Source organism: Canis lupus, chromosome 31 (genome assembly GCF_048164855.1).
Source record: "Canis lupus baileyi chromosome 31, mCanLup2.hap1, whole genome shotgun sequence".
Taxonomy (NCBI): domain Eukaryota; kingdom Metazoa; phylum Chordata; class Mammalia; order Carnivora; family Canidae; genus Canis; species Canis lupus.
Window position 1 is genome coordinate 1894217 of NC_132868.1, and position 23549 is coordinate 1917765.

A 23549-nucleotide genomic window follows, 5' to 3' on the forward strand; every position below is an offset into this window, starting at 1 on the left:
CTGCTTTTATGTTGGGGCCTACTTCTTAATGTGAACCTCCTCTGCCCGGGACAAACACTGGCTTTGTCTGAGGAGAGCTTCTGGCCTGTGTTCCTGTTTTCTCTGGATAACAGGGACATTTTCTTTGCCTTTAACATGAGTTAGCCCTTGAAATATATTTCTGGGCAGAGATGAACAGCAGGCTTTTCTGCAACCAAAAGCCTAAGCTGTCACAGAGGGAAAAGAAATCCCCAAGAAGCTATCTTACCAGTGATGACAGGGAGGGGATTTGGGCCCACTCCTGACTTTTACACAGGACAAAAGCAGATGTTCAAAAATATTCTTGCTCGATGGAAGAAAGACATTTTTTAAAAAAAACTGCATAAAACCCAAAAAAACACACACAAATCCTGCAAGCTGCAGACATTTATGTCTATTAGTTTTCTGATACCCTGCAGCCTAGCCCCCACACTCCAAACACATGAACTCCATGGTTCTCCAGCACATGCTGGCTGGGAAATGAGAAGGAGAGGCAATGTGGCATCAGCACTCAGATGAAAAGTTCTCTAGCCATTGAGGGGCCCCACCGTGCCACTTTGTGTGAAGTCGTGGGCAGCAGAGGTGACCCATGCTTGTGTGGTACCCATGGACAGCAGAGGCCAAGGGGCAGAGGGCCTTTGGCCTCTTACCTGGTTCTACTACTCTCTCCTCCATGAACGAACAGAAGCTGTGGCCCCAAGCCAGGCTGCTCCCAGGCAGGCTCTGCAGGAGAGTGCCCTGCACGTGAGTGAGGAGCCCCTGGGCACCACCACACGGCGACGGCGACACCCCGCAGCAGGCCACTCTCAGCCCTACTCTACTGACTGCTCAGGAGCAGGGAAACTCTGAATACTCCTCTATTTGTTTGGCTTTTTCGGAAGCTAAGAACCTCTGTGTTTCCCAAAAGTCAAAAGGTTGTTCTTTTCACAAGCTTACTTAGGAGGAGTATCACTGCCACAAAGAAAGATTATCATAAAAACAAATCCTGTGTGTTTACTAGATTACTTAGTACTTGGTATACCTCTGACCATATCCATTATGGATAATGAGGTTCTTCTCTGCAATAAAATAATGGGTTCTTGATTCTTAATTTCTTCCTTTGGGAAGCTATTCCCAGGGCAATACAGCATTTATTATTACCCTGAATAGATAATCATCACTCAGGGGAACAGAAAGCTACTTTGGGGGGAAATAAGTAATCCTGTGATGCTCGCATAACATTCCCTTCGTGTGATTCCGCCTTTCAGAGATTCAAAGACTAAGAAATGTGAATGTTTAATCCACGGGCATAACCGTTCCTGATATTAAACACAAATTGTTAGCGGTGAAAGATCCAACAGCATCTGAAGGAGGCTTACATTTGAACTATAGTCTTCATGATGAATATTTATGCTTTTGGTTAATGTATTATCACTTGTCAGAAAAAAAAATGAAATAAATCAAGCTACCTTCTTACAGAAGAAACCAAAGATTTTCTTAGGGGGCAACCTGTAGATTTCCTTAAAGTTGAAATGGTCTCTAAATGAAGCAGGACATACACAAAGACACTCCCATGCAAAATGGTTAAAAAGAACATTCTGTAGTTAGTGGTTTGAACTGCATGACTGACTTGTTTCAGGTACTGACAGATGCCTCATTTATGTACAAATTTATCATATTTAATTAAGACTGGATCCAGAATGCCAGCAAGCAAAAGCCTTTTTCTGACACTCTAGCAAATGCATGAATCGCCTAAGAACACATCTAACTGAAATATGCTATCAACCATGCAATCTCCTGTTTTCATAGAGCCACATAACTCATTTCATATAACCATATACTAATTTTTACATAGCATTAAGAAGAAAAAAAAAACCGGCCCCGGAATGTTCTGCAGTGAGCCTGCCAAGCAGTTATCACTCTTCATGTCCTCTGCACAGCAGCTTAGCTGAAGCTCCGGTCTCAGGGGGTTGCAGGGTAAGTTTGGAAAGAGTTACAGCCCAGGTGAAGGAGGAAATGGATGGTTTCCCCCCACAAACCACAAAGCAATATCCAGTACATTTTATCTTAGGGTTGCTGGTTGTTTGGTTCAAAAATAAAGAAAAAAAAAAAGCCCTAACCAGTTAGGAATCCCTTTCACAATTATATTTTAATAATACCTCTACCAAAGGGAAAACATTGCTCTAACTTACAAAGCTAAGCACTTGAGAACTGGAATGAAAACAGTAAACAATGTTCAGACAAAAAGCCCAAGGTGTGCATGTGCGGTCCCCACAGCTACAGCCCCCTTCATCTACACGAGGGGTGGAGGGGACACAAACCTCAACTTTTTGTTTGATTTTAAACACACCCCACCCCGCCCCACCCCCCCAAGAACACTGAATGGCACTGAATTTTAGTTTTCACAGGACCATTCTGCAATTTCTTGAAAACTGCCCACTCCTATCCTAGGATAGCACATAACAAGACAGTGACAAAAGTCAAAAAAACACAAAGAAAAGACGGTCCGGGCAACTGTATTTGGAATTGTTCGTGTATCCAACACTGGGGGCGATCTCTGTGCCGCTGGGCCCCCGAAGGAGCCCCGGAGCCCAGGCTGGGGCGGGCAGCTTGCTACGAGCCCCCTGTGCCCCGTGGCCACGGCCACGGCCCGCTCTCCAGGCGGCTGGGCACCACAGGGGAAGGGAGGCCTGGCATTGCTCCAGGAGGGAACAGACACAGGCTCAGAGACCAAGGGAAGGAAGAGAACACCTCTGCCACGAAGGCCAGCTAGTGGCGCAGACTGCGTCCTTGGCTTCCACTGGCGCCCCTGTGGCAGGACGGCGGTGCCCCCGGCCAGGAAGGAAGCAAGAGCAGGAGGTGCGCAACCAGTCTCAGTGTTGGGCTCGGCCTCCGTGTGGGCTCGGCCTCGTGTGGGCTCGGCCTCCATGTGGGCTCAGCCTCCGTGTGGGCTCCGTGTGGGCCCCGTGTGGGCTTGGCCTCGTGTGGGCTTGGAGGCAGAGGCCAGCTGTGCTGTGCACTGTGTGCGGGCTCTCTCTGGGGCTGGGGCAATGTGGGGGGGACGCTCAGTTTTCAGTTCTAGGTCCCGATCACGACAGGCACATCCCCTTCTTGTCACCAAAGACTCCCTTGTTTACACACTTCTGGGCCCCTGGGCCACGTCTTAGGAGATCCTGGCAACTTTAAGAGATGAAAATGGGAGAGGGGTCACCTTCGAGTTTCACACTTGGTCCCCCGGGGCAGGTTTCCGTGGCTGCGACCCCGGACAGAAGGGTAACTCTAGTCTTTCCATCTTGCAAGACTGCAAGGTGGAAGTCCATCTTCAGGACTGTGTGGCTTGTTCTTAATTTTAACAAGAGGTAACAAGAGAAACTTTCCTCAACTACGCATTTGAGAAAATGGACAATGGCTAAGACTAGGACAGTTTCTTAGAGTTGAATTTTCAAAGTGTGAGTAAAATATACATCATTTCACACAGAAAAAGCCTAGAAAAAAATGGAAATGTGTCCACACATCATCTGTTTGTATTTTTTCCTTCTGCTTCTCCTTCTGTAAATTCTTTTTTTTTTTTTAACCGTTAGTGTACAGTTTCACAGAAATGATATGTTTTGGGGCGATGCTGTGCTTCTGTGTACAGTTTGATGTGAGGACTGTAAAAGCTGACTGGGAGCATGTGGGCTGTGGCTCCTCTCTCATGTCCCCAGCCAGTCCTCAGGGAGTCTCCATGGGCTAATTCCCAGCCTCATTACCCCCACACCCCTAGGCAACCTACCCTGGGTTTATGGACTTGCTTGCTCACCAACAAGGCCAACTTCGAGCACCTGCAGGAAATTCTTTGGAATAAAAAGCCATAAATTTGTGTTCATCCTGAAGTCTGGCTGAAGAAATATGCTTAGAAAGAGTACATACCAAACACAGATCACAGCTGAAGAGCAGGGGCCTGCTCCTTATCTAGAGGAAGAAAGGATTCCAGAGCCAGAAAGGTCATTTCTACTGAAGGCTCATAACCTGGGACTTGGAGGGACCTTTTTAGTCTATTTTTAATATTAACTTCAAAATCTGAAAACTTTAAAACTTCATGTTTACTCTAAGTAAGGCTAAATAAGTTTACCTTTCTTTGCCTTTTGGCTGGACATAGATACAAATCCAGTGTGTTCACTGTTTTGATTTTTGTCTCCCAAAACTGTCACCTGAAGTTCAGAATGACAAATACATCTCTGATTAGTGAAAAGTGAGAAAACAAAATTATTTTAAAACTGCAGTTTGCTCACAAGGAAAAAATAACCTTTAATGTAGTTTTCAGAGAACACAACCGCAGCAGGACCGTGTGTGTGTGTGTGTGTGTGTGTGCATGTGTTGAGTATGCACACATGCGTGCAGGTGAAGAACCTGCAGTTGAGTGTGATTCACAAGGATTTACCCGAGGTCACATCCGCAGGGGTCAGTGAAGACGGAGACACTGGTGGCCGGACCTCTACAGTAACAACACTATTCCCATTACACTAGCATGCATAGCCTGTCTTTAACTCTTTTAAAAACACATAAAGAGCAAAAAAGGTATGAGATAGAATTTAGTTTGCACAGTAACTCATGTGAAAGGCTTTCAGAGCTGAAACAATACAGTGTTGTGCTAAGCACTTTGGTTCAGGTTTCCCTGAACACACAGGAAATGGAGTGTCCTGAGCACGGGGCATCCCTGAGCAGCGGTGGGCAGGGCTGTGAACCCACATGCATACTTTTAGAACAGGTGTGCACTGGAGATTTCAGCAGAGACATCTTCCCTACATTTAGTCTTTCAAATGTTTTCCTTTAATTTATAAAAACAAAAACTGCATTGGTGAGAATCCACATTCTTCAAGAAAGAAACAGGAGATTTGAAGAGGGTTCAGGAGAATGATAAGGCACACAGTTGGCTTTGCATGTGCATCTGCTTATTGTTAGGAGGGTCACTGCATTATGCTTTTCCTTAGGAGAATATGTACAGCACTGGAATTGATTCCATGTGTCCTATAAAAGAGTACACTTATTTCAGAATGCTAACAAATTCAACAGTTCCACTATCTTATCAGAGTAACTGGGCTCTCCCACAGGAACCGTCTTAAAAGATAATTTATAGTTCTTGACCTTACCTAAAACTTGAGTTCTTTTCCTAACAATTGCTTCATAGTAAAACTCTCCGGGCTTATGGCTGTGCAAGTTATTGGTAATGGCAAGGTCTGCACATAAAACGGGCTTTCAGGAAAATTATTCCAAGCAGGAGTAATTCACATTTGAAGGAGAATGCTTCAATGAATATGTCAGAAAAGCAGAAAAACAGCCTTTCCCCAAGGTACTCCAAAAAAATGAACCCCCAGATTGTCTAAAGAACGGTTCTGCAATCACTCTCTATGATTTGATTTGCTGCGTATTCTAAAGTTATTTTGGGATTTATTTCTTGGGTTACTCAAAATCATTTTTCTTTTTCAAACTGATGTACATCTATTTCCCCATAATCAATTTAATAAGTAGAATCACATGTATTAAAATACCATTCTGATATAATGTGGAATCTTGGAAACTGCCTTGGAATTGCGATGAAAGTTTGGGAAGAGATGGACAGTCGTATTTTTCAGGAAAAAAAAAATTAGAGTTTTGCTTTCTCTTATCTATCCTTTACTATGAAGAGATTAGATTTTTTTCCCATGAAAATTCCAGTGGGTATCAATTTCTTTCCAAATTTGTGTTAGCTTAAAAATTTTGTGGTGACGGCTTGAATAACATCACTTGGACTTTCCGTTAAAATCTGAGAACTGCCAGAATGAGAGTATAGCTAGGGGAAATGAACAATATGATAGTGTAACTATCCTCTAGTATTTAAAAAGTTAAATAATGTCCCTTCAGAAGAATTTCTACAGAACTAAAATAACACTAGGATTCAAATTCTCTCTATAAAAATGCTATGAGAAAAAAAAGAGAATGGCATGTCTTCTAAAATTCATTATCTCTTGGCAAAATTGCTCATTAAAATATTTTGGTCTAAGCTTTGGGGATGTTTATACGACACTGGGAGTGGTGCTTGACTGTTACTCCCATTTTGCAGACAAAGAAATGAGGTTCAGAGACATACGGAGATTTTCTCAAGACCCCAAGCTACTGAGTGGCTTAGACTTTTAATGAGACTTTCTTAAAACTGTTCTTTATCTTTCACAGACGTTCTTATTATTTTCAGTGAAGAGATCTTATGGATCATCCACTTTCACCCACTTGGTACAGAATAATGCCTAGTGTGTGGTGTCACTGATGGACCTGCCCAGCCTGGACACCTCCAGAAGGAAGGGCGTTCTCAAACGATGAAACTACCATGTATATGATAAAAGTTACGGTCGATGACTCAGAAACGTTTTGATAGCTTTGTGAACAAAAATTAAACAGAGTATTTATAAAAATAATGTTTACACCAACAAATTTGATATTCACGCAGCCAACACTTATCTCTCCCAGGGCCAAATAATTTCCTTGTCCTCTTCTAGTATTTCATGAACAAACACATGTGTAAACAGTGCCATGTCCCCCTCAGCCCCTTCTTGATGGGTCCCTCCACCTCATCTCTCCTCTCTTGAGCTCACCATAAACTGGAAGCGCCCAGAAGGTCTCACCAGATCTCCTCAGTGTCCCTCCTGCTGCCTGCTTCTGGAGCACAGATGTGAACAGCGGCTGGTCAGAGTGAGGGCAAGCCTCAGAAGTGCACCAGGGCCAGGCCCGAGATCCTGGCAGGAGTCATCCCCACTTGTAGACCAGAGGCAGCCTACTGAGAAACTCATTTATGGCCACGCAGTCTGGACAGATGTTGAAAGTGGCTGCTGAAAAGCCAGCCTCCTCTGGAGTGCTGCAGGGCAGCTGTTCCGTGGAGACCCACAGACCTCGTTTCTCCCCTCACTTCATTCTTTTGTATCCTGCTGCTTTTCCTCAACATGGACCTTACTGACTTCTCAAATGACCTTTACAGGAATCACATTTTCTTAACTCAGCTCTGTGTGTAAAGCCAAAGCCTGACACACTCACTCCCCTGAATATACACGGGGTGTCGCCGGAGCAAAACTTTACATTATCTTATTAGATGCCTGCAGTTCCTAAGAGGAGGGACCAGAGAATCTAAATATAAATGCAGGAAACTGCCATTTTTCTGGAATAGTCTGAGCTGCCTCCCTGCAATTAAACCTAAAACATACCTAAGACCAACTAAAATCATAAGTAGGCAATTTGTGGCAAAGATCAGACGGTTTACATGCCATTTACAAGAAAGAAAGGATAATCAAAAGCAGGCCCCAGATATTAAGAATGCCTTCCAGCCGAGCAATCAATCAGCTCCTCGACCGCTCCGAGAGCCCGCCAACAGCACAGCCCCACGCAGCCCCTTTCCCGGCTGGCAGCAGATACCACGCTTCGGCGTTAAAGCACAAACATTTCTGTTTCAAAGCATGCAGTGACCACGCCAGCGGCCACTCTGAGGATGGCGGACGCGTGTACCTAGGTCGAGGATCCAGTACTTGCAGGTGCCAGGCTGCGCGCCGCCACGGTGTGCTGAGCCGCCCCGGGACAGCTGGGTTCCGTTGGGCATGGTGGGGGCTGCTGCCCCGTCCGGCCTGGGAGCAGCCCAGGCTCCCGTCTGCAGCCGAGCAGGAAAGCAGGCTCCTGGCTCCTGGCTCCCGGGCTCCCGGGCGGCTGCTGGCGCTGTTCTCCAGCTGCCTCTCCGAGCGAGCGGGCTGGTGGGCGCCCGGATTACATCCTACCGCACTGACTCTAATTGGAGCTCACGGAAATTCTGAGGGCGCGCCGAGAGCCAGATGTTTCTCTTCTACACTGGCCAAAGCTGCGATTTCCTTACTCGCTCAAGTGTCAAGTGACGGATGCCCTCCCCACGCCGGGCTTTCTGACTTGGGCTTTGTGTAGGTTTGCGTGGGGGTCTTCCCTGAGACATACAACAAATAGTGCCTCCTGATGTGACTTGATAACAGAAAGAAACGCAACGCAATTCGGTCGACAGCCAACTGGTTACATCACTGTGCTAAAATGCCACTCCTCACTTATTAGAAACATCTTCCTCCTTTCTTACAAGCAGCAGCCATGCAAGTGAAAATAAAAATCTTTACTTGTGATTTGTAAAGGCGTTTTTACTAAAGCATCTTAAAAGCTCATTTTTGTCCATTTCAGAAATTGAAGATTTTCTCTAGCCTACAGTAACGCTTACTCTTTCCTTGAAAGTTTCCATGTGTTCTCTTCCTTGTCTCACACAGCACAATGACTTCATAGGCGATATTCCACTATTCAACAATCACGAAATCTGACTTCTCCACTTCTAGGTAAGTGTGTGCACTCTCCTGTTTCTCATTAATTTGAGAAGCATTCACAGTGCTCTCCACACTGTACTGTGATGGCCCATCTCCTGCTCTAAGGCAGTCACCTGGAATGTTCTTCACATGTCTAAAACTGTAACGTGGCCCTCAGTTACTTAAACGTTTCCTAAAGGGGTGTTATTGGTTGAAGCTTGTACTTAACAAAATCACACACTGGCTTCCCAAGTTCTGAGTAGCAATTCTTCTATCTCTGTTTTATTTAACCTAAGAGCATAAGCGATTTTGAGTGCTTTTATTGTTTGCTAAGAAAAAATGTTGTCTTTTTAGTTCCTTAAAAGTTAAACTTGTATTCTCCCTCCCCAATGCCCATGTTAATTGCAAAGAAAAATTTAAAAATTCTCAAATTAAAAAAAAAAAGTGAAAATAGCAAAGACTTCTGGTTTCTTTCTCAGTTTCATACAATCCACAACTACAAAAAAAAAAAAAAAAAAAAACACACAAAGAAATCCAAAGCACCCAAAGAAACCTGTCTTGAGCACCTGTAACGGTTCCCTAAAACAAACTGCGACAAAGTAGGATATGTCTCATATTCTTCTCAAAAGACCAAAAAGCAAAGCTAAGGTTGTTTTTCCCCTGAGATAGATCCAGATGGCGTACTCCTGCCAGGACCAAGTAAGAGGCGGCATTCTGCACAGAGCACTTTTTATGCAAGAAAACTTTATTACTGAATAAATGCCCATCTCTCTTATTGGCAAAACAAAACAAAAACACAAGGTAGTAAAATTATGTCCTAAAGGAAATCAAGGTAACTGACATTCTAAGGCTTCATTTGCTATAATCTTTATTAAGTATTTTACTTCATCCCTTTCCAAAAATACAGACTGCCAAACAAGGGCTATTAATTAAAAACAAAAAAACGAACTATCTGGGAAATTAATTACTTTATGGGCAATGTATGTTCTTTACTACAGAACAAGGGACTGATGCTTAAAAAAGAATACAATTCTGGCTAAGATACCTGTGAAATTTCCCTAGTAACTGCCTTATTCAAGCGTCGAGTTCACACCTGTGAGAGAAATTTAACACAGAAGGAATACGGGAATAAAGGAAGGCAGGCTTCTATTTGTGCAAGTGTGAGGTTACTATACAGCGTTTACTACGTAATGTGGTCCATTATAAAGTGTGTAAAGATAAATTATGTTAGGTAAAGGCATTGCATGAGTGCTACCTGTGAGGAGTGATAATCTAACCCACCTGACTGACAGGCATGGAACCAGCCCATGAGCTGGTGTCAGTAAGTGGAAGGCGCCGAGGCAAAGTCGGTAGAAAACCCAAATCACGGGGCAGAAGCTTCCCTGAAGTAGGTTCATGACCTCTAAGGCTGACTTCTACTTTGGTGGTATGACCAGAATTCACTGCAAGAGTCTGCACCAAGTTCAGGCAAGAGAGACCCAGGGTGACTTTGGGAGCCCGCGGACAGAAAAGCTGGGTGGGCACTGTAGCCACAGCCGGGGAAGGGGAAGGCAGGGAGGGCAGCGGCTGGGACCTCAGTTTCCTGGAAGCGGCTGTGAAGAGGTGAATTCCTTGTGCCGGCAAGGAATTCAGAAGCAATGGAGAAGTTTGAGAATGGGTGTGATGGGGTCAAAGTTCTGAGCACAGAGTGTGCCAACCTGCAGTGCGAGAACTTATCAGGTGGGAAAAGAAAGGTCTCAGTATGATGAAGTCCTGTTTCTTTACATAGGTGCAAACACTTCAGAGACAGAGAGACCGGGATCCCTGGGTGGCGCAGCGGTTTGGCGCCTGCCTTTGGCCCAGGGCGCAATCCTGGAGACCCGGAATCGAATCCCACGTTAGGCTCCCAGTGCATGGAGCCTGCTTCTCCCTCTGCCTGTGTCTCTGCCTCTCTCTCTTTCTCTCTCTCTGTGTGACTATCATAAATAAAAATTAAAAAACAAAAAACAGAGACAGAGAGACCATGAATTCAGACTTGTGTGTACACAGGAAAGTATGAATATGTGTCCACTGAGAAGACATAAAGGTCATGATAACACACAGCAATGAGCACACCTAGCACCCAGATCTTAGCTTTTCATTTCATTCTCCAATAAAAAGGAATGAGGGCTTCTTGGAGAAATGGCTGATCTAGGACTGCAGCAAGAAAAACCCAAGATGAGTTGGGAAAATCCTGTGGTGTGAGAAAGCAAGGAAGCACACAAAAAATGATGGGGTATGTCCAAATCCAAAACGCCAACCTAAAGGAGCTCTTAATGGCCAAAGCTGGAATAATTTCAGTAACAGAATAAATAATGATAGTATTGGATTATGATCCAGAGAATAAAATAAATACCCACGATTCCACACTGATGCAAAATAACTGAGGGAGAGGCAGGGCCAGATGGCGGAAGAGTGGGTCCTCACCTCACCTGGCCCCACCAACTCACCTGGATAACTTGCAAACCATCCTGAACACCTGTGAACTCGACCTGAGACTTAAAGAGAGGACAGCCAGACGCTACAGAGAGAAAGGTTTTCGCTTCTAGCAAGGTAGGAAGGTGGGAAAGAATAAAGAACCAAGTGGGGGAGGGGCCTGCAAGGAGCTGGGTTAAAGGGGGCAGGGAGACTCGGGAACTTTAAAAATCTGCACTGGATTCTTCCCAGATGAAAAAGTGCTCAGCAGGGAACTCGGGCAGTATCCCAGAAGGGGCAGGGATGCCTCCATTCCTGGGGTCGCTAGGAGAAGGAGGGGCGTCCGGGGTAAGTGCACCTACACCACAGCCAGTCTCGTAAAGGGCTGGAGCATGCCAGTGGGGCCTCAGGGAGAAGCCGGTGGGTCAGGAGGGGGCTCCGGGAGGGGGTTGGGGGCACTGAGCCCCCTGGAGTGCGGGTCCAGCAGCACAGGCCCTGGATCCCAGGGCGCTGGGGACACAGCCCCACATCCTACGCTCCCCCGGGGAGGGGCGGGGGTGGAGAGGGCTCAAGACAGTGAGGATGCTCCCCCCCTGCTGCCGGGTGCCCCCAGCTGTGCAGGTCAGCACCCCCCGCCCTGGGAGCACCTAGGCCAGTGCAGACTGGGAGCTGCAGTGGTTACTGGGGAGCTGACTCCAGGGCTGGGGAGCTGGCCACCACCAGTAGTGGTGTTCCTCCTGGTGTCAACCTATGCCTGGGGGATCAGGCCCCCAAGGGACAGAGAACTCAGAGTCAGCTTCCACTGAGCCGGCACCAGCACTGGCGGGGTGGAGGGAGGGTGGGGGCAGCTCCCACAGGTACATATACCTGAGAGTCAGCACAGCAGGCCCCTCCCCCAGAGACCAGCTGGAAGGACACGGTAAGAGCAAGTTCTGGACCGAGCAGCACTGGAAAGCTCCAGGACCAAAGGAAAATCAAGGGAAAATAATATATACAATTAGAGGGTCCCTTCTGTAAATTTTTTTTTCCTTTTTCCATTAAACTCATTTTTATGTCAGACTAAAAATTTCCAATATTTTTTCTCTTTTCCCACCTTAACTACAATATTTTACCACCTCTTCATGTTTAAGTTTCTTCCTTTTTGACTTTCATATTTCTACAATTATATATCTTAAATATATTTTCCACCCCTAGATTCCCTTCAACGTATTCAAGTCAATTTTGGGAGATATACGTGATACGGGTTTTTGTTTTTTTGCTTTTCTCTGCCTCATTTTGCTTTACAATGTTGGAAGTTAGTACCTTCTAACACATGACCAGCATGCACCCAGAACCAAGTGGCACACCGGGCTGGTTCATTCTGAGATTATATTCTCTCTTCATTCCCTATCTGCCCCCCTCTTTATCTCGTTTATGTTTTGGTGGTCAGGGTTGGGGCTCTCTACAAATATTGCTGGTGTATATAGATTTGGGACTGAGCATCTTCTAACATACAGAACAAAATACACTCAGAACCAAAAGGATCACCCTCTAGGACCCTCAGGTAGAGTACTTCTCCTTCCACTACCACTTCCTCACCACCATCATCTCCCAGTCCCCCTCTTTTTTCTTATTTACTTCTTTTCCTTTTTTTTCTTCTTCTTCTTTGGGGTTCTTGGCCTTTTATTTTTTACTACTTTGTTTTAAAATTTGTCTTTCACTTTAGTGGTCCTTTTGTTTTATTCTGTTCTGATCTTCATTTTCATTTTCTGGTCTCTGACCTCACTGGAATCATCTAGGGTGGATTTTACTTAGGTTGTGGTTCATATTCTTGACTCAGCCCACTCATAAAGCCACTCTGCACTGAACAAAATGACTAAAAGGAAGAATTCACCACAAAAGAAAGAACCAGAAACAGTACTCTGCCATAGAGTTATGGAAAGTGGATTTCAATACAATGTCAGAAACCCAATTCAAAAGCACAATTATACAGCTACTGGTGGCTCTGGAAAAAAGCATAAAGGACTCTAGAGACACTTACTGCAGAACTGAGATCTAATCAGGCCAAAATTAAAAATCAATTAAATGAGATGCAATCCAAACTGGAGATCCTAATGACCAGGGTAAATGAGGTGGAGGAGAGAGTGACAACACAGAAGACAAGTTGATGGCAAGGAAGGAAGCTGAGGATAAAAGAGAAAAACAATTAAGAGCCCATGAGGAAAGGGTTAGGGAAATAAATGATAGCTTGAGAAGGAAGAATCTACATATAATTGGGGTTCCAGAAGAGACTGAGAGAGGGAGAGGGGACCACAAAGTATATCTGAACAAATCATAGCTGAGAACTTCCCTAACTTGGGGAGGGAAACAGGCATTCAGATCCAGGACAGAGAGAGCCCCCCCCCCCCAAAAAAAAAAAACGTTCAACACACCTCGACATTTAATAGTGAAACTTGCAAATTCCAAAAGATAAAGAGAAAATCCTTAAAGCATCAAGAGACAAGAGATCCCTAACTTAGATGGGGAGAAATATCAGATTAACAGCAGACCTCTCCACAGAGACCTGGCAGGCCAGAAACAGCTGGCAGGATATATTCAGGGTCCTAAATGAGAAGAACATGCAACCAAAGAGAATACTCTATCCAGCAAGGCTCTCATTCAGAATAGAAGGAGAGATAAAGAGCTTCCAAGATAAGTAGAAACTGAAAGAATATGAGACCACCAAACCAGCTCTGCAAGAAACATTAAGGGGGACCCTGTAAAAGAAAGAGGAAGTCCAAAGAAACAATCCACAAAAACAGGGACTGAATAGGTGATATGATGACACTAAATTTGTATCTTTCAGTAGTAACTCTGAACATGAATGGACTGAATGATCCCATCAAAAAATGCAGGGTTTCAGACTGGATAAAAAAGCAGGACCTACCTATTTGCTGTCTACAAGAGACTCATTTTAGACCTAAGGACACCTACAGCCTAAAAATGAAGGGGTATAGAACCATTTACCATTCAAATGGTCCTCAAAAGAAAGCTGGGGTAGCCATCCTCATATTAGATAAATTAAAGTTTATCCCAAAGACTGTTGTAAGAGACGAAGAGGGACACTATATCATATTTAAAGGTTCTATCCAACAAGAAGATCTAACAATCATGAATATTTATGCCACCTAATGTGGGAGCTGTCAAGTGTGTTAATCAATTAATAACCAAAGTAAAGACATACTTAGATAACAATACACTAACACTGGGAGACTTCTACATGGCGATTTCTACAAATGACACATCTTCTAAGCACAACATCAACAATGAAACAAGGGCTTTAAATGATACACTGGACCAGATGGATTTCACAGATATATACAGAACCTTGCATCCAAACGCAACTGAATACACATTTTACTCAAATGCACATGGAACTTTCTCCAGAACAGACCACATAGTGGGTCACAAATCAAGTCTTAACCGATACCAAAAGATTGGGATCATCCCCTACATATTTTCAGACCACAATGCTTTGAAACTAGAACTTGATCACAAGAAGAAATTGGGAAGAAATTCAAACACATGAAGGTTAAAAAGCATCCTACCAAAAGATGAATGTGTCAACCAGGAAAATAGAGAAGAATTAAAAAGATTCACGGAAACTAATGAAATGAAGATACAACCATTCAAAATTTTTGGGACACGGCAAAAGCAGTCCTAAGAGGGAAATACATCACAACACAAGCCTCCCTCAAAAAAATTGGAAACAACTCAAATACACAAGCTAACCTCCTACCTAAAGGAACTGGAGAAAGAACAGCAAATAAAACCTATGCCCAGCAGAAGAAGAGAGTTAATAAAGATCCGAGCAGAACTCACTGAACTAGAGACCAGAAGAACTGTGGAACAGATCAACAAAACCGGGAGTTGGCTCTTTGAAAGAATTAATAAGATAGATAAACCATTAGTCAGCCTTATTAAAAAAAAAGACTCAAATTAATAAAATCATCAATGAAAGAGGAGAGATCGCAACCAATACCAAGGAAATATAAACGATTTTAAAAACATGTCATGAGACCTATATGCCAATAAATTAGGCAATCTAGAAGAAATGGACGCACTACTGGAAAACCACAAACTACCAAAACTGGAACAGGAAGAAATAGAAAACCTGAACAGGCCAATAACCAGGGAGGAAATTGAAGCAGTCATCAAAAACCTCCCAAGACACAAGAGTCCAGGGCCAGATGGCTTCCCGGGGGAATTCTATCAAATGTTTAAAGAAACAATACCTATTCTTCTAAAGCTGTTGTGAAGGATAGAAGGGAACAGAATACTTCCAAACTTGTTTTATGAGGCCAGCATCACCTTGATCTCAAAACCAGACAAAGACCTCATCAAAAAGGAGAATTATAGACCAATATCCCTGATGAACACAAGAGGCAAAAATTGTCAACAGGACACTAGCCAATAGGATCCAACAGTACATTAAGAAGATTATTCACCATGACCAAGTGGGATTTATCCCCGGGATGCAAGGCTGGTTCAACACTCGTAAAACAATCAACGTGATAGATCATATCAACGAGAAAAAACAAGAACCATAGGATCCTCTCATTGGATGCAGAGAAAGCATTTGAAAAAATACAGCATCCATTCCTGATCAAAACTCTTCAGAGTGTAGGGATAGAGGGAACATTCCTCAACATCTTAAAAGCCACGTATGAAAGCCCACAGCAAATATCATTCTCAATGGGGAAACACTAGGAGGCTTTCCCCTAAGATCAGGAACAAGACAGGGATGTCCACTCTCACCACTGCTGTTCAACATAGTACTGGAAGTCCTAGCCTCAGCAATCAGACAACAAAAAGAAATAAAAGGCATTCAAATTGGCAAAGAAGAAGTCAAACTCTCCCTCTTTGCCGATGACATGATACTCTACATAGAAAACCCAAAAGACTCCACCCCAACATTGTTAGAACTCATACAGCAATTTGGTAGCGTGGCAGGATACAAAATCAATGCCCAGAAGTCAGTGGCATTTCTATAAACTAACAATGAGACTGAAGAAAGAGAAATTAAAGAGTCAATCCCATTTACAATTGCACCCAAAAGCATAAGATACCTAGGAATAAACCTAACCAAAGAGGTAAAGCATCTATACCCTCAAAACTATAGAACACTTCTGAAAGAAATTGAGGAAGACACAAAGAGATGGAAAAATATTCCATGCTCATGGATTGGTAGAATTAATATTGTGAAAATGTCAATATTACCCAGGGCAATATACACGTTTAATGTAATCCCTATCAAAATACCACGATGGACTTTCTTCAGAGAGTTGGAACAAATTATTTTAAGCTTTGTGTGGAATCAGAAAAGACCCCGAATAGCTAGGGGAATATTAAAAAAGAAAACCATATCTGGGGGCATCACAATGCCAGATTTCAGGTTGTACAACAAAGCTGTGGTCATCAAGACAGTGTGGTACTGGCACAAAAACAGACACATAGATCAATGGAACAGAATAGAGAATCCAGAAGTGTAACCTCAACTTTATGGTCAACTAATATTCGATAAAGGAGGAAAGACTATCCACTGGAAGAAAGACAGTCTCTTCAATAAATGGTGCTGGGAAAATTGGACATCCACATGCAGAAGAATGAAACTAGACCACTCTCTTACACCATACACAAAGATAAACTCAAAATGGATGAAAGATCTAAGTGTGAGACAAGATTCCATCAAAATCCTAGAGGAGAACACAGGCAACACCCTTTTTGAACTTGGCTGCAGTAACTTCTTGCAAGATACATCCATGAAGGCAAGAGAAACAAAAGCAAAAATGAACTATTAGGATTTCATCAAGATAAGAAGCTTCTGCACAGCAAAAGAAACAGTTAACAAAACTAAAAGACAACCTACAGAATGGGAGAAGATATTTGCAAATGACGTATCAGATAAAGGGCTAGTTTCCAAGATCTATAAAGAACTTATTAAACTCAACACCAAAGAAACAAACAATCCAATCATGAACTGGGTAAAAGACATGAACAGAAATCTCACAGAGGAAGACATAGACATGGCCAACACGCATATGAGAAAATGCTCCGCATCACTTGCCATCAGGGAAATACAAATCAAAACCACAATGAGATACCACTCACACCAGTGAGAATGGGGAAAATTAACAAGACAGGAAACCACAAATGTTGGAGAGGATGCGGAGAAAAGGGAACCCTCTTGCACTGTTGGTGGGAATGTGAACTGGTGCAGCCACTCTGGAAAACTGTGTGGAGGTTCCTCAAAGAGTTAAAAATAAACTACTGTACGACCCAGCAATTGCACTGCTGGGGATGTACCCCAAAGATACAGATGCAGTGAAGTGGAAGGACACCTGCACCCCAAAGTTTATAGCAGCAATGTCTATGGTGGCCAAACTGTGGAAGGAGCCTCGGTGTCCATCGAAAGATGAATGGATAAAGAAGCTGTGGTCTATGTACGCAGTAGAATATTACTCAGCCATTAGAAACGACAAATACTCATCATTTGCTTCAAGGTGGATGGAACTGGAGGGTATTATGCTGAGTGAAGTAAGTCAATCAGAGGAGGACAATCATCATATGGTTTTACTCATATGGAGAATAGAAGAAATAGTGAAAGGGATTATAATGGAAAGGAGCGGAACTGAGTAGGAAAAATCAGAGAGGGAGACAAACCATGAGAGAGTCCTAACTCTGGGAAACAAATAAGGGGTGATGGAAGGGGCAGTGGGCGGGGGGATGGGATGACTGGTTGATGGGCACGGAGTGGGGCACTTGACGGGATGAGCATTGGGTGTTATATTATATGTAAGCAAATCAAACTCCAATAAAAAATATATATGAGTGAGGCAGAGGCACAGCTCTTTCTTTCAGAACTCTAATAAGTTTAAAATAAATGAGATGGGAATCACCAGTAGGCAAACAGTACAGTAACAATGGCTGTGGGCAAGAGCCACTGATGTTAAAATGAGGGGGAAAAGCAGGATGTGAAACAATATTTGCATTGTTTCAAAACATCTCCTACATGGTATTTTATATATTAATTGGAAAGAGAAAAACAGTCACTTTACAGTGGAGAAACAGTGCAGTAACTACCATAACCATGCGATCAAGGTCACCACCACCACCAGCAATGAGGCGTGTTGGGATCCTCTGGAGTCCCTGATTTGCACAGAGACGGACATAATGTCAGCTTGTGGTGTTCTTCCCAAAGATGCAGGAGCCCCATTTAGTCATGAGAAAACATCAGAGAAACCCAATTTGAGGGACTACTTATTAACAAAATAAAGGACTGGTAATATCTCAAAAGTGTCAAGGTCATTTAAAAAAAGCTTTCAAGGGCAGCGCCAGGGGCCCAGCGGTTTAGCCCAGGGTATGATCCTGGAGCCCCGGGATCTAGTCCCACGTCGGGCTCCCTGCATGGAGCCTGCTTTTCCCTCTGCCCATCTCTCTCTCTCTCTCTGTCATGAATAAATAAATAAAATCTTAAATAAATAAACAAATAAATAAATAAATAAAAAAGGTTTCAAAGTCTTGAAAGCAAAAAAGGTAGAGGAGCTACCATAGATTGGAAAAGACCAAATATGACATGGGCCCTAGACTGGATCCTGAGCCAGGAAACAAGATATTAAAGCAAAACCTGATAAAAGGCTGTGGCACAGTTAACAGAACTGCATCAGGTTCCTCTGGGTTGTGACCATGGAACCAGGGTCATGTGACATGTGGGGGAAGGGTGGCGGGGGGGGGGGGGGGAATGACACTAGGTAAAGGGGATCCAGGAAGTCCTTGTACTATTTCTGCAGTTTTTCTGTAAGTCTAAAATTACTTCAAAATAAGAATTTTTTAAAAAATAAATTGAGAGTTATGGGTACATAAATACAAATAGCTACAGAACTTGAGTGTAAAAAAAGAAAAATGGGCAAATTCAGAGATGAAATTTTCTGCAAAAGAAACATATTAGGCAAACTAATGACTTGTAAACAAAGGGATCTATGGTTTACTGGAAAAAAAATAGATGGAAGGAATATAAAATCATCGTTTGCCTGCATATATGTGGGGTAAAACTAATAATCTCATTCTCATGAAAATAAAGGTATTTGTATTTAAACCGGTTGAAAAGAAAAATTGTTTTGGTCAAAACAGTCCCCCCAAAAAATCACTTTTCATGTAATCTTCTCCTGTAATAGTCATTCCTCAAATATTTAAAATTAGAATTCCAATGTTCAAGTGCCTAATATTAATTGATCCAAAAAAAAAAATGTAGGAAAGTCATTTTTGCCAAAGACGGTCTTAAGAAAAAAAAAACCAGGACCAAAAAAAAAAAAAAAAAAAAAAAAAGGTTCATATACAAACGGTGTTATTAAAACCAGGACTAAAAATAAACTTAATAGAAAGCTCTTTGTAAAACTAGAACTCAGATAAGCCAAAGGGCCTAAAGTCTTTCTAGTCTGAAGAGGAAACAAGCATTAATAACTAGGGAGCTAATACAGGATGAAAAGGTCTCCCCAATCTTCAATGCAACAGCAGCTATGTTTTGATGTTGAGACTCCAATGACATAACTCTGAGGAATAGTACCTACGATTTCCTCTAAAAATTACTAGTATCTTCCTGAGCCTTGAAATATTCTTCATGACCCTGCGGGGCTTCCAGTAGCCTGCCTCCAGCCAATCCTGAACCCCCAACTAACAGGAGCCCCAGGGGGGGCCCCCCCGCCTGCCCCAGCTCTGCATCCCTGGCGGTTCCCCACTGTGGGCAAGTCCTAGGGCTGGACTGGGTGCAGCTGTACCACCAGGGTCGAGCTTCTCAGGTTCCAGGCACAAAGATACTCCTGTTTAGGGGTCGTTTTGTCCCGCTCGGTAGCCCACAGATAACACCTCCTGCTCTGGAGGGAGCGGGTGGGATGACTCAATCCTGCTTCTTAGGGCTCCATTCAGCACATTATTTCCTGCTGCTTTCGAGCACAGTTGCCAATCCACAAAAGCACCTTTATTGAGGCATTCAAACACTCCGTTTGGGTGCCAAAAATTTGATAGGCTCCTTTTCATTGCTTTCCTTATTATCTTTTCACAAACTATGTGAGTTTTTCTCTTACATTAACAAAACACACATTCAAGCACTCCTTTTTTACATTTCACTTTAACTCACTGTGTGACATTCTCTGTTTGCACCAGCACTGGGGGTTATTTGCAGAATGGCAACATGAGAGGGGAACCTCACAAAAGTGTTCCCTAAAAAATAACAAAAAACAGCAGTGTTCAAAAAATTAGAGCGATGTCACCAAACCGATAGCCAATACATTCTCTGATGTCCCAATTCTGCTCAACTCGAGAGTGGGATGCTGGCCACAAAATCACTGGGGGAGAAAGACTGGGAAGACCCGACAGGAAGCTTACTTCCCCAGATTTGTCAAGAAAAACCACCAAGCGCCAGATTTTGATTGTTCTGGGGTGGAGGGGAGGAGGGAGAAAATGTTTACTCAGGGGAATGGTTTTTCCATTCATTTACTCACAGAAAGCTCATGGAGGATAAAACTATTTTCTTTCTTTCTAAGATTTTATTTATTTATTCATGAAAGACACAGAGAGAGACAGAGGCAGAGGGAGAAACGGGCTCACTAAGGGGAGCCCCATGTGGGACTTGATCCCAAGACCCCGGGATCACTCCCTGAGCTGAAGGCTGACACTCAACCACTGAGCCACCGGAGTGTCCCAAAGCTAGAGGAGGAGGAAAAGGAGAGAAGTGGCCCAAAGGAAAGAAAACAAGACAGATTCCCACAAAGAGGACTTCTTTGGGTGATGGAAGGCAACTGGAATTACCATAATTCAAATGAGAAAGTTAAAATGGAACCTTCTCAGACAAAGGGATTGCTGGAGGGGCTGTGGCCTCTTGGGAGGGTACAACATAGCTCCAGGAAGGCACATAGTCTCAGTCATAGTGGGCTTTGGAGGCCAGCTTCTGGGATAGCTCCTCCACAAACAATGGCTGGTCTGAGCAACGGAGTTTGTCTCAAGAGGCTATAGTCTGTCCCCTGGACCAAAGGCGCCTTCCAGCTTGTGTGGAAGCAGCACACACGGTGGGGAAGAGAGCTGTGGGGTCTGACTGCTGTTCTCAAATTTCCAGTTTCCAACACTAAGCGCGGTCAAATTAATTTCTCTGTGCCTCTATCTTCTCTTCCTACAATAGGAATGATATGGCATATAGTGCCCTTCGGTCCCTGAAGACTAAATGTAGAGACAAGAGGCGCAGTGCCAGGCAGCCCCGGTGGCTCAGTGGTTTAGTGCCATCTTCAGCCCAGGGCATGATCCTGGAGACCCAGGATCGAATCCCACATCAGGCTCCTTGCATGGAGCCTGCTTCTCCCTCTGCCTGTGTCTCTGCCTCTCTCTCTGTGTGTGTCTCTCATGAATAAATAAATAAAATCTTAAAAAAAAAAAAAAAAACGCAGCGCAGTGCCAGGCACACTGCAAGCCATCACACATCCCATCTGCTATTACTGTGGGGGTTTTTTTTGGAGAGAGAGAGCACGCATGTGCAAGCACGTATGCAAGAGCATGGGGTGGGGGCAGAGGGAGAGAGAGAATCTCAAGCAAATGCGATGCTCAGCATGGAGCCTGACGCAGGGCTCGATCCCACGACCCTGCAATCATGACCCACCGAAATCAAATCAGATGCTCAACTGACTGAGCCCCCCAAGGGGCCCCTACTGTTAGTTGTTAAGGCTCCAACAGTACCCTTTGCTACAGGCTGGCGGTCCACCACCTCCAAATTTGTATGTTGAAGTCCTAAGTCACAGAAGGTCGGAACACCACCACAGCTGGAGATGGGGTCTTTAGTGAGGTCACTAGGTTAAAATGTCAGAGGCTTAAGAAGCAACCAACTCTGCTGATGCCTTGATCTTGGACTTGTAGCTTCCAGAACTAGGAAAAAATAAACTGCTGTTGTTGAAGCCATGAAGTCTGTGGTATTTTGGTAGCCCGAGCTGACTAATATGCTCCTCCTCCCTTGTCTGGTAACAATCTGCTCCATAACCCAGGACTGAAATGGTCTAATTACTTTTGAGACAGGACGAAACTAATCTCTAAGAACAGAACTTCAATGTTCTCTCCTTCTAGTAAATTCAAAGCTCTGCAGACTCACGAAAAGGGGTGGGAAGAGAAAAGATGCAGTTGAACACACAGGGCTACATTCCAATTAGAAATAATACAGAATCCCACAGCTGCCTCGCAATGTGGCCAAGGCAAAGGAGCCTGTTAATAATTCTCTTCAATGTATGCAAGGGCCCTTCAAATAATAAACACGTCGGGTCCCCTGTCCTGAGCTTGGCTAGGATAGTTTTGGGAAAATGACGACTTCCTTGAATTGTGAGCTTTGTGGAATGACTGAGCTGTCCAAAGCATCCCTATCACTGCTGGTCAGACCACAGTGAACCGCCCCTCGACGGCTCAGACACTAACACATCTTGGAAGATTCCAGGGTGACCCTGCTCTGGTCCACAGAGGATGCCACGAAGGGGAGCAGGAACCTCCTTCTGGATGGAGCTGGCTCTGGGGATGATAGCTCAAAGGTCAGCCACTTGACCCTCTGACTACATCCAGCCCCACAAACCCTTCTTCTAGGCTAAGACCCTTCTGTGGTGTCAGTCAAGAAGGAAGGAGATTAGACTGGGGGCAGTGGTATATAAAAACAGTATTTCTCAAAGTTCATTGTGAAGTTTCAGTGATAAACCGAATGCTTCAGAAAGTATGGAGGCTTCAGAGCCCATCTGAAATCCGTGGACAGCACTAGCTCATGAACATGACTCTTTGAGGTGAAGGTGCGACGGGGGGTTCATAAACAGCTCTGCAGAAATGGAAGGCAACGATGGCACTGCAGAATGTGGTTTATTCTCTGGATACTACTGCCCCTTAACATTGAGCGGCAAACTTCTAATTTGCAACCTTTTGGCTGAATTTCACAGAAACTGGTAAAGTGTCATTCACATTAATATTCCACTGTATGCTCCTGCACGGAGTTCTGTGGGAAAACATCCATCAAAGTCTCACCTCCTTGGAGTCAGATGGAAACTCGTGATTTAATTTATCTGAATGATTTTAAGAGTGACCTTATTCAAAGGGCACAGTTTAGTTTTCTAAGTGGGTAAAATGATATTAGAGAACTCAGGGTTTGGTAAAGATCACATGATCACGACTCCTACCAAAATTTAAAAAACAGATCAAAGCAAATGTCATAAAGCATGTTTACGAATTTTTCTGCTGTAGCTAATTTATGATTCGGGTGATTCTTCTTCAAAAATTTGCTTTCCAGAAATGCATGTGCCCTTCAACCCATCAACTGGAGTGTGAGCATTCCATTTCACAGCTAGACCTGCACAGCTGGGATGGCAGTGGGCTGCTAGCACTGCGGCGTGGCTCACACGTGCACCATCAGGGACCCTAGCTGTGTGCACAGGGATGTGAGCATGCCCATCAGAGGCCGAGGCATGTCTCTATCTCCTGGTCTGGAGTCACTTCTACGAGGCCTGGCCAAGTGAAAAAAGCCAAACTATGTTATCTTTTATTTAAGAACATGGGGGCAGGAGTAATTATGTGTTTGTATTTGCCTAAGAAAACACCAGAAGTTAGAAACAAATAAACATGGTTAGTCATACATAGCAAAGGGGATTGTGGCACGAAGACGTCTCAGCTTACACCTTTCCACGATTTAACTTTTGATGTGAAATGCAACATGTTTTAAAGTAAGTTTTAAAATCTGGTTTTGCTTCTCTTTTTTAGAAAAAGTTCTGAACATGGGGTTGCTGGAATTGTGTG

The 23549-nt window shown here is 43.8% G+C and overlaps 1 protein-coding gene across 6 annotated transcripts in view; it reads right to left on the reverse strand.

Annotated features, from left to right (window-relative positions):
• TRIO (trio Rho guanine nucleotide exchange factor) overlaps positions 1-23549 on the reverse strand; it is a 355982-nt gene that overhangs the window by 51684 nt on the left and 280749 nt on the right. The window contains exon 35 of one of the 6 annotated variants that reach the window (XM_072807313.1): positions 3604-5004. The exons of the other annotated variants lie outside the window; for them this stretch is intronic. Within the exon in view, the coding sequence (XP_072663414.1) occupies positions 4964-5004 (41 nt within the window). The 3' untranslated portion in view covers positions 3604-4963. Of the gene's footprint in view, positions 1-3603; positions 5005-23549 lie in introns of those variants that run through there. 6 annotated transcript variants of the gene reach the window in all.